The sequence below is a fragment of the Anser cygnoides genome, chromosome 14, assembly GCF_040182565.1.
Source record: "Anser cygnoides isolate HZ-2024a breed goose chromosome 14, Taihu_goose_T2T_genome, whole genome shotgun sequence".
NCBI lineage: Eukaryota > Metazoa > Chordata > Aves > Anseriformes > Anatidae > Anser > Anser cygnoides.
In genome coordinates this window covers 15,837,398-15,852,488 of record NC_089886.1, presented here as the reverse complement: position 1 = coordinate 15,852,488, position 15,091 = coordinate 15,837,398, and the positions used below count along the sequence as shown (strand labels likewise).

At 43.9% G+C, this 15,091-nt stretch overlaps 1 protein-coding gene across 7 annotated transcripts in view; it reads right to left on the bottom strand.

Annotated features, from left to right (window-relative positions):
* The window catches only part of LOC106034392 (rho GTPase-activating protein 7-like), a 51,810-nt gene that overhangs the window by 12,800 nt on the left and 23,919 nt on the right, over nt 1–15,091 (bottom strand). Inside the window, exons 1-2 of one of the 7 annotated variants that reach the window (XM_048064830.2) lie at nt 9,192–13,384; nt 8,647–8,843 (exon numbers count right to left, since the gene is read on the bottom strand). The exons of 4 other annotated variants lie outside the window; for them this stretch is intronic. In XM_048064830.2, the coding sequence (XP_047920787.2) occupies nt 8,647–8,650 (4 nt within the window). In that variant the 5' untranslated portion in view covers nt 8,651–8,843; nt 9,192–13,384. Of the gene's footprint in view, nt 1–970; nt 1,779–1,815; nt 8,076–8,646; nt 8,844–9,191; nt 13,385–15,091 lie in introns of those variants that run through there. 2 more of the 7 variants (XM_048064828.2, XM_066977131.1) reach the window with 2 other exon arrangements.

Sequence of the window (15,091 nt, the reverse complement as noted above, 5' to 3'; positions counted from 1 at the left end):
CTCAGGAGTACCTGTTGCTAGGGTCCATCAATATTTATTTCCTTGCCAACTACCAGCTCAACTTGGCAGCCACTTCAGCATAGCAGATGTCAAGAACTCACTGCTCACTTTGTGACAATTCATAAAGCCCTGTGGCCAACGCTGCAACATTCCCACAGGAGCAGAAGCCGAATACAAGTTCACAGAATCACACAACACTCACCAGATGCCTCAAAAACATAAACATGTTTAGCATGAGAACATGCCAGCAGGCTCTAAGGTCTGGGTCTGTTGAAGAGGAGAAGGATCCCACATGGCATGCTTTCCACATCTGAGTGTAATCCAGCACACATCACAACAGACACTGACCAAAAGGCAACGACTCCTTTGAAAGAAATGCTGTAAAAGCACCTTATCATCCAGCATGCTCATTAGAGAGCAATATTTCTAAGCACCTTAACATTTAGCACGCTAGACTGGAGGAACACGCCTGTTTCTTGAGTCTATTTTCTTTGCCCATTCACTCAAAGATCGGGACTCTGAGACACTTCCTCCACGTGCTGAAACTCCCGAATTCCCTGCCTGCTTTGCTGAGACCTCTTAGTTGTAAGTCACCAGTGTGTCAGCCTAAAGAGACTTACCAGGTACTGCCACACCTTCCCTGTGGTTATTACTCTACTGCTAAACTCAGCATTACTTCCAGTAGCCCTTGATTTTTTCGGACAATGGCACCCATAACAAAGGCTTCCCTGCACAGAGCTGCGGCTTCTCCCTCCGAGCACACAGCGATAACCCAGCACAATAAGGATGCACGCCTCCTTTTTTCAAACTGCAGAACAGAAATTAATTATTTCTTCCACAATAGCCGATATCCACTGTGCTTACATTTATTACTACACTCAGCACCACAATTTATCACAATCCTTATCATAACACAGCATTTACTGAGCACTGAGGCAGGGGACTGATAAAACACGAGCATTGTACTCACAGAGCAGAACAGAGAAGAGAAGAGATCTGCAGGGCAGAGCCACGAGGAGGACCAGTCTGACACTACGAGTCTTCACAACAGCAAAGCACGCTGAGGTTTGCACTTGGGTCAGCCCATGAAGGAAAAACCCAGCGCCCTTCTGCCGGGGGGAACCCTAGGGGTGCTCATCTGGGCGCTCACCTCCCGCAGCCCGAGCCTGGGCACGGCGCTCCCGAGCTCCCGCAGGAGCGTGGCTGGCTCAGTGTTGACACTTCCCCAGCTCCCAACACGCTGAAAATACAACTCTATTTTTAGAGCAAACCACACCGTGGACAGTGATGCAAATAAGAAGAGGCTGGACAGTGTTTCACAGCTAGCATTGACCTTAGCCATGAAGATGACAGAAAACACGATGACATTCTCACACTTACAGGTGGCCCCTTCCATAGGAGAAAGTTTCTCTGCTAATGCAGATCCTTAAATCCCCAGGCCCTTTAAGGTGCCTTTGCACAGTCCCATGTTGCAATGCCACAGCTGTGTTAGCAGCCTTACAAACAAGGCACACTAATAGCCTGTATCTCTACAGCTATTTAGATTTACTACAATTCCTTCACTGCTGAAATAACTACCAAAAGGGACCTGCTGATACCGCTGCACCCTGGGGACGTCTCTGCTGCCTCCTCCCAGTCCTGCTAGAAATTGAAATCATAAACAGAAAGGATGCCGAGGAATTTTACTCTAACCAAAGGAAATTCCCAGACCAGCCTTGAAGACTCTCTGAGGCTATTAAAGGGCTCTCACACTGTGGGTTTTTTTGAAAAACAAATATAGCAGATGAGCCATTTGTGCAGAAGACCCTTTCCCACCTTCTGACCGTAGCTTGGCTCCACAGCCTGCCTGCTCCGCCTCGCCACGAGCTGCCGACATGCACCTTCCCAGGCAGCCTTGTTGGCTGAGCGGTGTTTCCCTTCCACTTCTGTATCTGCACGCTCACTACAAAAGAATATTTCAGGTTCATTGACCTGCTTTTAAAATAGATGTAATAATAAACACAGGCTGATAGCAATTGCTTAGTTCTTCTCCATGCTAGAGGAGCTGCTCAGGTGCTTGTTAGAGAGATGTTAGTTCTTCCTAAACAGAAACTGGAAACGGGGGAGCCTTCAGAAAGCTGGCAAGGACAGAACCCCAAATACTACCGCAGCATCTCTGCCTGCAAGCTAGATGTCGTACAAGAGGATGACAACTTTCTTTTACAGATTTTTCTGTTGCTACCTGCACACATGCTATAGCACGAATAGCACAACAACTCCAGCATGGCACCTCTTTCTCATGCACTGATTTTGTAATTAGGCGGATGGAAAAAAATGTTTCCTGCAACCCCAATATCCTACTGTAGATCAGGGGCCGCCAGCAACATTCCCAAGCCAAGTCAGCTGTTTCCCCATGGGTAACGGGTTACTACCAGATGTTGATGAGAACCAGTACACAAACACGTGACCTGTGTGATCCTTCGGCTGTGCTATTTCAGGCAGGTCAGCTTTGTGCTGGAGCTGGTTCCCTCCAGTCCCACCGGCACCAGCAGGCAAGCTGACGGCTGTACCAGAGTGCCTGCCCCAACAGCCCCAGCCAACCCCGCTCACCACGCCTGCTGCCTGTGCTCCTCTGCCCTCCTCTCTGCAGCCCCAGCATCTACCTCAGCCTGGCTGGTGCCTCCTCTCCTTCACCCACTTGGGCTCCAGGCCTATCACACAGCATTCCCCCAGCTGAGCACCATCCTGTTGGCAAACTGGAGAGCAAGCCCGGACTCATCACGCACTCAGAAACCAGATGCTATGCCACCTATTGAATCCCTCGCTGAATGACCACGGGTAACACGGTGTGCTGCTTGCACACTTAGCTCAGGCAGCAGTGAAGACACGTCTGTGCTGAGGTTCGGATGCTCTCTCACAAGAAGCCCTCGCCTAACAGCAAGGGAGAGGCAGCACCTGAAGCCAGCCAGAAGCAGGTGATGAAAGAGGCCAGCCGTCTGCTACAAGATGCTCATGAGCTTCAACTAACAAAGAAAGTGGCAAATTGTACTTCAGTTTTTAAAAAGATGTCCTTTAAACAAAAGGGGAGGGTGCAGATTTCTGCTTGGAAGCATATGTGCAGTGACTCACTCTCAAGATGCAGCATGACATTTTACTTGCACAGATCTGCTGCCAGAAGAGGAATGGTCTTTCCTTCCTTTTCTCAGCTTCATGTTCCACTCCTCTGCTTGCCCTGACACCTCCAAGCCTGTGAGAGCAAGCCCAGCCAGCCAAACTTGCAGAAAACTCTTCACTTTTCTTGGCAAGATCAGTTTGGTGGCAATTCAGCTTTCTGCATCGCCCACCACGCGTCCAGTGCCCAGCCATGGCACAGGCAGGGCGAGGTGTGGGGACGGGCAGCTGGTGGCCAGCAGCCCCCAGCCCAGTCGGAAACCTGGCCAACACGTACTGCTTTCCACACTGGGTCTCATTGCTGCTCTCCTACCTTCAGAGCAGTTTTTCAGGAGATTTTTAAAAGTCATGGCGGATGCACTACTTCTGCTTCCACCTTCAGACAATGTGGTGTGCCAGTGCTGACAGGTAGGAACCACTTGGCGGCCACGTCTTAATCTGCTAGAGGGGTTTGTGTGTAACTCTCTATCTCTTCCAAAACATGCCAGCGAGTGACCAGTTGGAGAGGCTTTAGGACACTACTTTCCAACTTTTCTGTAAGGTCCAAGGGCAGTGCTTGTGAAAAGGAACAGATTTTTCTCAACAAAGCCAGCTCACGAGGCACTCCTGTAGCCTCTCCTCCCCGTGCCATGCAAGTGCAGACAGGCAAACAGAAAAGAGGTTACGACTGATTCTGGCTTTACATATTACATATTACACCAACCTGGAAGGCAACTGGAAAAAAATCCAAAGAATTTTGCTCTTTCCCAATCTTGGTGATTGCATAGGAAGATTTTTTCCACCTGGTGCTAATCCTGCTACAGCAACAGACAACGGATGCCCACAGCCTGTGCTCTGAAACCTGTTTTATTTGGCGTGGCAGAACTCACTGCTCCAGCCCAGGCAGGTGCTGCTGCCTCCTCTCATCGCTGGCAGTCCTAAACTACTGTCCCCCTCAGCCTCCTCCAGAAAATGAGCCAACAAGACCTGGGCACGCTTGGTAGCCACACGCCAAATTCCACAATCCGTCTTTCCTACAGCTCATGAGTCGCCGGTTCTTTCTGCAGTGATTTAGGTGCTGCTGTTACTGGTTGAGCTGGCAGTGGTGGAGATGAAGAGGCTTTTTCAGGGTCCATTTGAAGATAAAATTATGAGTTTCCAGTTGCATCTTTTTATAGCCTGGGGTATAAAAAATTGTAGGCTCCCCTCTGGCTTATAGCTGCTAATGAGGTATTGCACTTTACAGGCACTCTATGAAAAATGCATTTGCTGCACTAGCACTATGATTTCCTGAGAATGTCCAGAACCTAATAGTAACCTATGACGGGATCTTCAAAAATTGTCTTTTCTTGAGGTATCGCCTCTTGAAGAGTCTGAAAGTGTTGTCTGCTCAGTAATGTTGACAGCTTAAGTGTTATGCTTTCAGAGCAGGGTGTTTGCACTGACCAGGGTAAGCAGTCGGGGCTTGTAAAACCACCAAACTCTCCAAAAGTGGAGACAGATCACAAATAAGAGGAAATGTTTATTCTGCTGTCCCGTGTGCAATGCAAAATAGCAAAGACTAATTCTATTTTATCAACCTAATGGAGGGGGGAAAAAAAAAGGATTCTTGCTTGGAATTTTGCCAGGATAAATTAGGCTCCATACAGATAATTGAATATGAATGTCTAGAAAAAGAAAATGCCAAGATATTTGGCCTTTCTTTCCTTCTTTACTATCATGCTGGTATTTTGGAATCGCAGCCAACTCTTCAGTTATCACAGCTGGGAACTGCAATATATCCCTGTACTTTGTGGCAAGCTTAATTGCATCTTTAACCGCTCTTTGGCATTAGCTTCCCAAGCTGATTACTGGGACTCCCAAGCTGCCATTAAGATCTTTACTCAGGTCCTTGTCCTTAGCCTCCCTTGTCAGTTACTGGGACCTGGACAAGTTTAAAGGTATTTTCTTTGCAGATCACATTAACTAGCTCATCAGTGTTTGATGATCCTTTAATTGTTTCTGCGTAAGTTAGAAGAGGTAGTGTTTGCTCTACAGAAATTTCAAAGGGCTCAGGAGAATTAGGTGTCTTACTCCCATCGACCTTAGAAGTGAGAGTGTAACTCTCTAATTTCTAGACCCGCACTTGAGAAGCCTTCTCCAAGGTGACAGCAGATGCAGCTCCCTGCAGTCTAATCTCACGCCCGTTGCTTCTCCGTGCTTTGGTTCTCCTGGCTGTTCAACAGCAGCAGATACAACATTCCTCTGCCGCAGCAGCTCCTTATCACTGGTCTTTTACGGCACCCTTGTACATGATTGAGACACACTTGTAAAATTCCTAGGAGGAACTGTAGGTAACAGGACGGGTAACTGCTTGCTTCCAGTGGAGCCAACATCAATAAACCCATGGCACAGAATTAACTAGTGCCAAACGAGGATATTGTCCATGCTCTTTCGGGGTGTAGCACTAGGTTTTCCGTAATTCTACAAAATGCCAAAGATAGCACTGCATGTGAGACAAGTTCAACCTACGTGTTATGAACTATTTAGCCCAACAGAGGCAGGTCAGTAAGTGATATTTCAGAGAAAGGTATTTTATCAGCCCCTCTGAGGTGCGCTGAGCCAGCCTGCAGCTGCAGAGCCCAGGTCAATGCAGTCTTTACCTGGTCAATACACTTGAAAGACATTTGCTGGTATTCAAAGATATGCAGCAGAGTCAGAAAAACCACTGAGAATTTCCTAAAAGCATCAAACTGTGAAACAAAAGCACAAGTGATTAGAAGAACATGATCTGAAGCATAGAAAGCCCAGGAATTATTTAACACTAATACTCTTGAAGAGGAACAGAAAGCTGCTGTAGTGTCCCCCCAGATTGTTACCAGAGGCTGTACGGTGCCCCAGCACAGGACTGAGCTCACTGCCTGGGGCTGTGACACTCGGGGCACCACCTCTGCCCTGGCCCGGCCCGCGGGGCACTGTGGTGGGGACACACACGGGAGCAGGGCTGTGAGGTGCCGAAACCAGAACAGCTGTCCGTACCACAGGGCAGACGTCCCCACAGGCCACGTGTAGACAGATCCATCGCATCAGACAGCGTAGCTACCCGTACAGAATAGATGTCTCATTCCTATTACCTGCATTCATTTAGAGGGAAGGAATAACTGCAGGCAAATCCACACTTCACGGCTATTGAAGTTGCTGGTTTACCTCCATATTTTACCATTGTGCCAGTGTCATTTTGATGGATTACTGATTTTTTTACTAAATTAGCTACCGTTTCATTTTTTCCTTCCCAACAAATGCCTGGAATGATGTTGCCTCTACCCTGCACACAACAAATTAAGGCTCTGATGTTGCATCATGCAATGGAGATACTGTGTCTCATAGACAATTTTTTTTCCTATTTGACTTAGATGGAACACAATTTGAGATCCATGATTAAAATCAATGTCAGATGCCAGCTACAGAATGTGAGCCAGCCATAGGACATGGTTACTGTGTTGTAATTAGGTCCCTTGCCGCAGTGGTTTTCGTGGAACTGTGAGAACCTTTACTCTTATTTTGTTTATAGAGACTTAGTTGAGACAAAAATAGTTCGTGATCTGAAAAAATCATATGCAGTTAAGCAATGAATCTGTGTACTAAAAAAATTAGCGCAATTTCTGACCTTTCTGACTATTCAGATTTGTCTGTATTTGATGCAGTTCATTGCCATTCTGATTTTATTTTTTCCTTCTAATAACAGTTTTACTAACCTAACCTAACATAGGAGGAAAAAAAGCTCTAAATGTAGATGGTCTGTTTTATCACACCAAATTAAACAAAAAGAAAGAAAGGAAAACTTTTGAGATGTTTTTTAAGCCATGAGCAATACAAAATTATAAATTTCTAATAAAAATACATGGTCAGCCTTTCTAACCTGAACAAGCCTTCTGCAGAAATAATTCAACAATGCACAGAGCATCACGTCAAGTAGGCGGGTCTCAGAAGAACATATCAAACATACTAATATATCTAACATTATTTCCCTGGAAGTTAACTTTAAATCACTAATGATTTTATAGCTCCTGGACTGTTAGTTATATAGGGCAGACATGAGGATAGGATGCTGCGTTAATGTAAAGAGGTCAAAAGATAACTCAAGCTCTATGAACCGCTCCAGTGTCTCTAAATCTTTGTAGCACAACTTGAAATGTTCTGGCTTTTGCTGTGTAGAACTCAAAGACACAGCAGAAAAGAAATGGAGATTGAGCACAATGGATAAGCAAGAATTTTCTATTTAAAACAAGAATTCTTCTGGTTGTGGATGGATTTTTCTAAACGAGGATTTAAGAAGTGAAGTCAAGCATTTTGCTGTTCATTTCATTTAACCCAAGCTCATTTAACCCAAGGATCATTATGATGAAATTGGAATTTATGGGTGTGTTTCATTAGAATTAATTCAATTTTCCATATAGTAATCAAATGCAAAATTTGCACAGACTTACTATTTATTTTTAGTTCAATTGGTTCCTAAGCTGGCAAATTTTATGGCACAATAAAAAAGACATTTGATATTAGTACTGGACTGCACAATACAAAAGAAATTATGGAGTTGTGATATATGGTCTTTAGCTGTGATTAGCTAAGAAAATGCTTTTTGCCAGGCCCACCCAAAGTAATATAAAAAGTACACACCCTGTACTGATCAAATCCTCAGCTGTGTGCTTGGGTTAGGAAGACAGAATGTATCATTTAAATCTGGGAATAACATTGGTATACGGCTTGCATATGGTATTAATGCTCCGATTAAACCATGCAGTTTTTTTCCCACTCTCATTTTCCTTTGGGCATTTGCCATGAAATGATGATACACAACCCTAAAATGCTATTTTCTCTGTCTTTTAGGTAGTTAAATTAGTTTAACAAGTCAACTTACGGCAAAATTCCTGGTGTTGATTGGTACCTAATCATGTAAAGGCTTACATTCACGTAAAGGGTTACATTGGGGGGGGGGGGGGGGGGGGGGTGCTAATTCAGGATGATATAGCATGATATAGCAATAGCTAGTGAAGAAATGATGAAGGCTTTTCAGGAAGGAATGACAATCCTGGCTCATTTTATCCATACCTCAGTACAATGAACCTGGGGGATCCTTGCATCAGCCTCTGCCTCAATGGAGCTCAGACTACACACAGTAAGCTCACACCCTACAAAATCAGAGTTTTCACACAGTCTGGAATAACCAGGACTCAGTTTCACAAAAGGTGTTAAGGTATTGTCACAGGGTGTCAAAAGACTCCACACCCACTGCCTGAAAAGGGGTTTGAGGGGCTGCTGATGGAGATTTCCATACCACAGGGAAATGTGGCAAGAAAATCAGCATCCTGCTCACCTGGGTTTTTCATTTCCCAGCTCTGCAGCTTGCCAAGGACCACAAAATAACTTTACCAACACCCCAAAGCTTAGACCATTGTTAGGGACCGAATCCTGGAAAACATGATATTTTCACAAAGCTGTCATTAAGTGTTTGATCGCCTTGTTTCTCAAGCAACTTACCCATGCTGAAGACTCTCCAGAGCTTTTCTGATGTGTGGTGTTACGGGCTGACCTAACTTCACCAAAAAACATCTGTCAGACTGCTGTAGGTCAGCACGTGGAAGGATCCTGCACACAGCATCTCCAAACCAGCTGCATTCTCCCTGGCTTCGCACCGAGGTCACAGCTCCAGTGAAAGCCAGTCCCAGAGTGGGTCGCTTTAAACAAATTTGCAAACCACTGCATGAGCAAGACGAATCATTTCATAAATGAGCCTGCCACTTCTACAACTCTCACTCATACTTAAGCAAAAAAAAAAAAAAAAAAAAGCCTACGTTACTAAACCTATTTCAGAAAGGCACTGTGCCAGGGAATGGAGGCACCTCTCACTAAAGGCAAGTTTATTGCATATTTTAATTCTGACATCACTGGAATACTTCCCATGCAAACACATCTACCAGAGGTCACCTCACTCTCTTCTTCCCGTCGCCCCTTTTGCTGCCTCCCACAACAGGCACCTTTCAGGAACCAAAGCTGAATGGTATTTCACTTGTGACTTCTCCTACCAGAGACATTCTGTGCAGAGGGCTTGCTTCACAGGAATGCCCCACTCCAGTTTATCTCTTGTTTAGAAATACACAGTTCTGTGGCTGCAGTGCCCAGAGGCTGCCATCCTTTTTTTCCGGGAGGCTGGGCTCCCGCTGGAGCCTCCCCTGAGGCAGCATGGCACTGTGCCATGCCGTGCCTCGTCCTTTCCAACCAGCTTTGGTTGGAAACCACAGAGCACTGTGCTGCCTGCTGGCCACGTCCATACGCTGACATTTTTTGAGAGAGGGGTTCCTCAACTCTCAGCAGCAGGTATCTTCAAGGTACACATGCGCAGTGCAGCTGTGGTGTTGGCGCTTTGAGACCCTCCATGAAGGGCTGAGAGCGCTGAAAGCTGCCTCCTCCTTGCCCTGCTGCCCGGGCTGCCTACCATGAGGCCTGAGGCCAGACGTCCATCATGGAGTGGACAAAGCCACTGCTATGGGTGCAGCCATGGCCCCTGTTTGCCATTGCCAGTCCTTGCGAGCTCTGACCAACTGATTGCTGCCATGAGGCAGGCCCTGGTCTCCCATTTCTAGGCTTTGTTCAGATCAGTCTGGTCCCAGACAGGGGAAGGGATATATCCTGGGCTTGGGGCCGGACACAAAGAATGCATATCCCCTGCAGTAAAGGGGAATAAACCCCACTGTTGAGCAGTAACAGAGTTCACATGAAGAACTGTTGACAAAGGTAAGAACGAGCCCTCCCCACTTCAGGGACCGCAACGCAGGCCTTGCACCTCCCCGCACACAGCGGCCCTATGTGCCCGCCTCAGCCTGCCAGCGTAAACCTGCTCCTGGCCCGGCATGGCAGAAGGGCTCCAAACCTTGTACAGGGTTAGATATCTGGAACAGGTGGTGTGAAAACCTTCTGCACGGACAACCATAAGATACGCAAATATTAAAAATACTATTTATATGCATTCCCTTAATTTATGGTCGCCTAGAACACTCACTTCCAGTTTTTCCACCATAAATAAAGGTGAAGCCTCCAAGGTTCCCTCTACTATTTTACTGGCAAGGAAATATCCTTGTGAGGGAAGAAGATCAAAGCCATTTTGTCAAGTAAGCATCTTCCACTGCCAAGGAGATGGGAATATAAAAACAAGTGGCAGCCCCAATATATGTTCAAAATAACAGTTATACATGACAACAAATGCAAAAGGAGCTAGAGCTTGGTGCCACAGTCACCACCTCTACAGGACAGCAACACCAGGAGACAGAAGATTATGTTTGCCTGTGTAGATACATATGTGTAAAAGCACACATTTAGAGGAATGACCTCATTACAACAAAAACAAACCTTGGGAAATTAAACCTTGTATTTTGAAGATTCCTTTAATGGAGGGAATGTTGAGAGACCAGGGTCTCATTTTTGCAGCTCAGAGATCCCATATGATTTCTCTTCCTTCTCAGAAGGAATGATGATGTTCACATGAGATACTCCTGCTACGGATTTTAGTCCATGACAAGGGCAGGTAGTCATTAATTCCTACTTTTGTGTCTTCCTGTCCAAAGTCAGCCTTCAACAATTAGGTCACTACAACCCCTTTGCCTCTTTTAGAAACATCTGCAAGATACAAAACAAGGGAGAATTCTCTTTTGAACACAACATACAAGAACTAATACAGAATAAAACACAACCCCCTTTTTTAAAGGGAATAGTAAAGTATCCTTGTTGTTCCTGCATCCTTTAGAAGAAGCTGGTCCTTTTATATGGCTGTTTATCTGGTGCTACAATAGCCACAACTGCTGTAAATTGGAAAAAAAGGAGCTATCATAGAATTGCAGATCCTGGGAAACAGCATGGGGGTATTGGGGTATTGCCTTGTCCAGCAGGTGACTTAATGATTTGGTTTGATCTTCATTCCTTCGCAAAAATCTCTGTGCCCTATTTCAGTGGAAACTCTGCAATCTGCTTGTAATTAGAGCAGTCAAATCTCAAGCTGGAAGCTTTTGCCTTCTATTTTAAGTTTAGCTTTTTTTTTTTTTTTTTTTTTTAAGAGAAAAGCACTGCGCTATCACAATGAATTTCAGGAATTTTCTCAAGGAACTTTTATTGTTAGACTAAACAAGTTGAAGAAATGTTCCAGAGCTAGTGGAGTTCCTAAAATGTGGATGAGATAATGTAGGAACAGAGAACATGACATCTTGTTTCATAGCTTCACAGAGAATATTTGACCTAAAAAAGCTCCGGAGAAGTGTGCTTGTAGTGGGTGCATGGAGTTCCCTGAGCAGTCTCCCCTTCAGGGATGTATTTCCATGCCATACATCCCTGCCTGTGATCACTACCTGGAAGAACTGGTACAAAGAGTACACAGAGTGAAATCACAGCTTTGCCCCTCACTGCCAACTGAAAAAAAAGAGTAAAAGCCTTGATTTTCACAATTACTTGTCTATCTCAAGAGCCAATGACAAACTCACCAACACATCTGCAGCTATTTAAACAAATAAAACCAGATTGTTCACTCTATACTTGTTACCAACGTGCCTCCAAACTGGCTGTGACTTCAGTGGGAATGGATGATCCATTCTAGAACAAACACTGACGCTTGGGAAATACAACTTCTTTCACTAAGTAACTAATAAAAATCACAGTTATGCCAGTGCTTTCTCACATAGTCCAAGACTGAAAGTGTAAAGTCATTCAACAATCCATTTTATACTGTTACTTCCTTGTGATATTGCTGTGAACCAAGCCCAAGTTAAATAGGAACTGTATCCAATCTCCAGATCCTCTTTCAGTCACAGTCTTGAAAAACAGCTGTTTCTTGCCTGACAGAAAAGCAGAAAAGCACCTTTTGCTTATCTTGCTTCCTATCTTTATCACATCTAAGCTGTTGAACAGAATATTCCTCAAAGATCCGACAGATGCTCATTCCAGCAACAAATCAAAGCAGCTGGACAGGTCTTTTTTTTTCTTTCTTTTTTTTTTTTTTTCCAGTCATACAAAAACAGTAGCTTCTAATTTTACCAGGTTGACATTATACATGAAACACCCAATTCTTCTAAAAACTCAGCTTACGAAAAGACAGTTGCTATTTCTAAAAATGTGTCTTAGCAGCTCAGGAAGCAGCAATAGGCAACTGTCACACTGGATCAAAGGCTATTCCAAACTTATCTATCTGTACATGGAGCCAGATCTGTTCGGTCAGAAATCTCCTGAGAACTGGTTTTCTTGTGAGGTGTCCCAGAACTTCTCCCTTTTAATCTCAATAAATGTCACAGAATTGAAAAGACACCTAAATATCAGTGTTTTGGAACTGGTGGTCCATTGTTAATACCATGGTATGGCATTGCTGTCAATGGAAGCAATGTGGTGCAACGGGACGTGTAATTGTTCATTACAGGAGAGCTAGGTACAATGGCTCGCATGAATAAGAAGCACTAGAATAGAGAAACTTCGGGAATAAGCAATTGGTAAAATTGCTTATTAAAATAGTAAAACCTGAATGAGATGCTGATAGAATGTTGATTGAACGGATTTAACAAATATTTGCTTGAATTCTCCACGGTAGTTCACTTGGCCATATTCACATCCTTAGTTTGTTATTTGCAAGCATTTGTGAAACCGTAATTTTGCTCAGAGAAATAACTGGGAACCAGTAGCTCTTACAGCTAGCAAGTCTGCTCGTCTGTATGAACACCTAATGTCACAGTGGCTTCGATCACTTTGCATTCTTCCCATGAAACCATTTTCAATGATATTCGATGCTTGTTTTCAGATCTACTTCCAGGAATGTGTCAACAAGAAAAAAAGTGTGGTGGTTAACTTAAGCCAAACCTACGATTATAGATCAGGAACTGATTTTATGATATAATTCATGTCATTTGCTATTTTCCTGGCTCAAGCTTATCATCAGCAGATAAATCTTTGAATCCTTTGAGACTTTTCCAGAAAACAGCGATTTTTCTCCGTGCGCTTTCTTCTGTGACATATGCTTAAACTTTTCTTTTGGATCACTTATGTTAGAACTAGAGTAAACTGATGAAAATATAAGTGCTGTTTGTGTGAAATAATAGCCAGAACACTCAAAAATAGCCTCTAATTCCTTTAGTAGATGCAGCATTTTTATCTGAAAGGCAAAGCAGCTTAAAAGGGTAAATAATTATTTTCTGGGCATCAGAGAAGCTAAGATTCATTTTGGCTTTTCAGTTTGGCACTTTAAATGAGAAATAGGTGTCAAAGAGAGCAAAAATAAAGCAACCAATGTGCACAATAACAACAAAAAATAAAGAGAAAGAAAGAAAGAAAGAAAGAAAGAAAGAAAGAAAGAAAGAAAGAAAGAAAGAAAGAAAGAAAGAAAGAAGGAAGGAAAGAAGGAAAGAAGGAAAGAAGGAAAGAAAGAAAGAAAGAAGGAAAGAAAGAAGGAAAGAAAGAAAGAAAGAAAGAAAAAACAAATCAGAATCTGAAAAGCAAATTGCAAAATAGCACTAATAACTTGTAAATCCATTTTCCAAATATACATTTTCCTGGTACAAAAAAGACAGAGATCTCCTGGAAAGAGTCCAGCAGAGGGCCACAATGTTGATACGGGGCCTGGAGCATCTCCCCTATGAGGAAAGGCTGAGAGACCTGGGTCTGTTCAGCCTTGAGAAAAGAAGACTGAGAGAGGATCTTATCAATGTTTATAAATACCTGAAGCGTGGGAGACAGAGGAATATGGCCAACTTCTTTTCAGTGGTCTGTGGGGACAGGACAAGGGGCAATGGCCACAAAATGGAGCACAGGAAGTTCCGCACCAACATGCGAAAGAACTTCACAGTGAGGGTGACGGAGCACTAGAACAGGCTGCCCAGGGAGGTTGTGGAGTCTCCTCTGGAGATATTCAAGACCTGTCTGGACGCCTACCTGGGCAACCTGCTCTAGGGAACCTGCTTTGGCAGGGGCGTTGGATCCAATGATCTCTTGACGTCCATTCCAACCCCTATAATTCTGTGATTCTGTGAAAATGTGCTGTCTAGAAAGAGGTTCTCCAGCTGCAGCCATTATATGGATCATGACAAGAGCAACTCTAAAAAGTGATAAGCCTTGGCAAAATGACGCTGGTGCCCTAATCACGTAACTCATTTTTACAGCAGGTCTGGAATTGGCTTCAAATTAATTTAAAGGCAACATAAAGCTAGATTCAGATGCGTTGGTAGGCCCAGTCTCTTTTACAGACTATAAACCTCATGCTATAATCCCTCTAGCGAGGTGGGGATTGGGCTCTTCTCCCAAGCACCAAGTGATAAGACGAGGGGAAATGGCCTCAAGTTGCACTAGGGAAGGTTTAGGTTGGATATTAGGAGAAATTTCTTTACTGAAAGAGTTGTGTGGCATTGGAATAGGCTGCCCAGGGAAGTGGTTGAGTCACTATCCCTGCACGTCTTCAAGAAACAAGTAGATGTAGCATGGTTTAGAGGTGGACTTTAGTATTAAGTTGAAGGTTAGACCAGATGATCTTAGAGGTCTTTTCCAACCTGAATGATTTTATGATTCTATGATTCTATGATAATGTATCTCAGCAATGCCTGGTGGCCGATTTTAATCTGTACACAACAGGCATTTACTCAAAGAAGATAATACAGTTCACATATGAAAGCAGCTTTTAAAACAATTTATGAATGTTTTAAAACTCAGAAAATAAGTATTTAATATGATTAATGGATAATGTCTATTTCTCACATTTATCACAGGGATTCCATTTTCCCCCTCTGTCCAGCACTCACCAATCCTGACTTAAAATACTTCTAATACTACTGAGAAGAAACAGCTGAAAAGCCTTAATCATTGTTGGATTGTAAACTCATTCCCTTGAGCTTCCTAAAATTTAGCTTCCTAAAAATGCAGATGGGTGCCAAGTCGGGGAAAACATTAAGAGTGCCTAAACAGCTCAAAA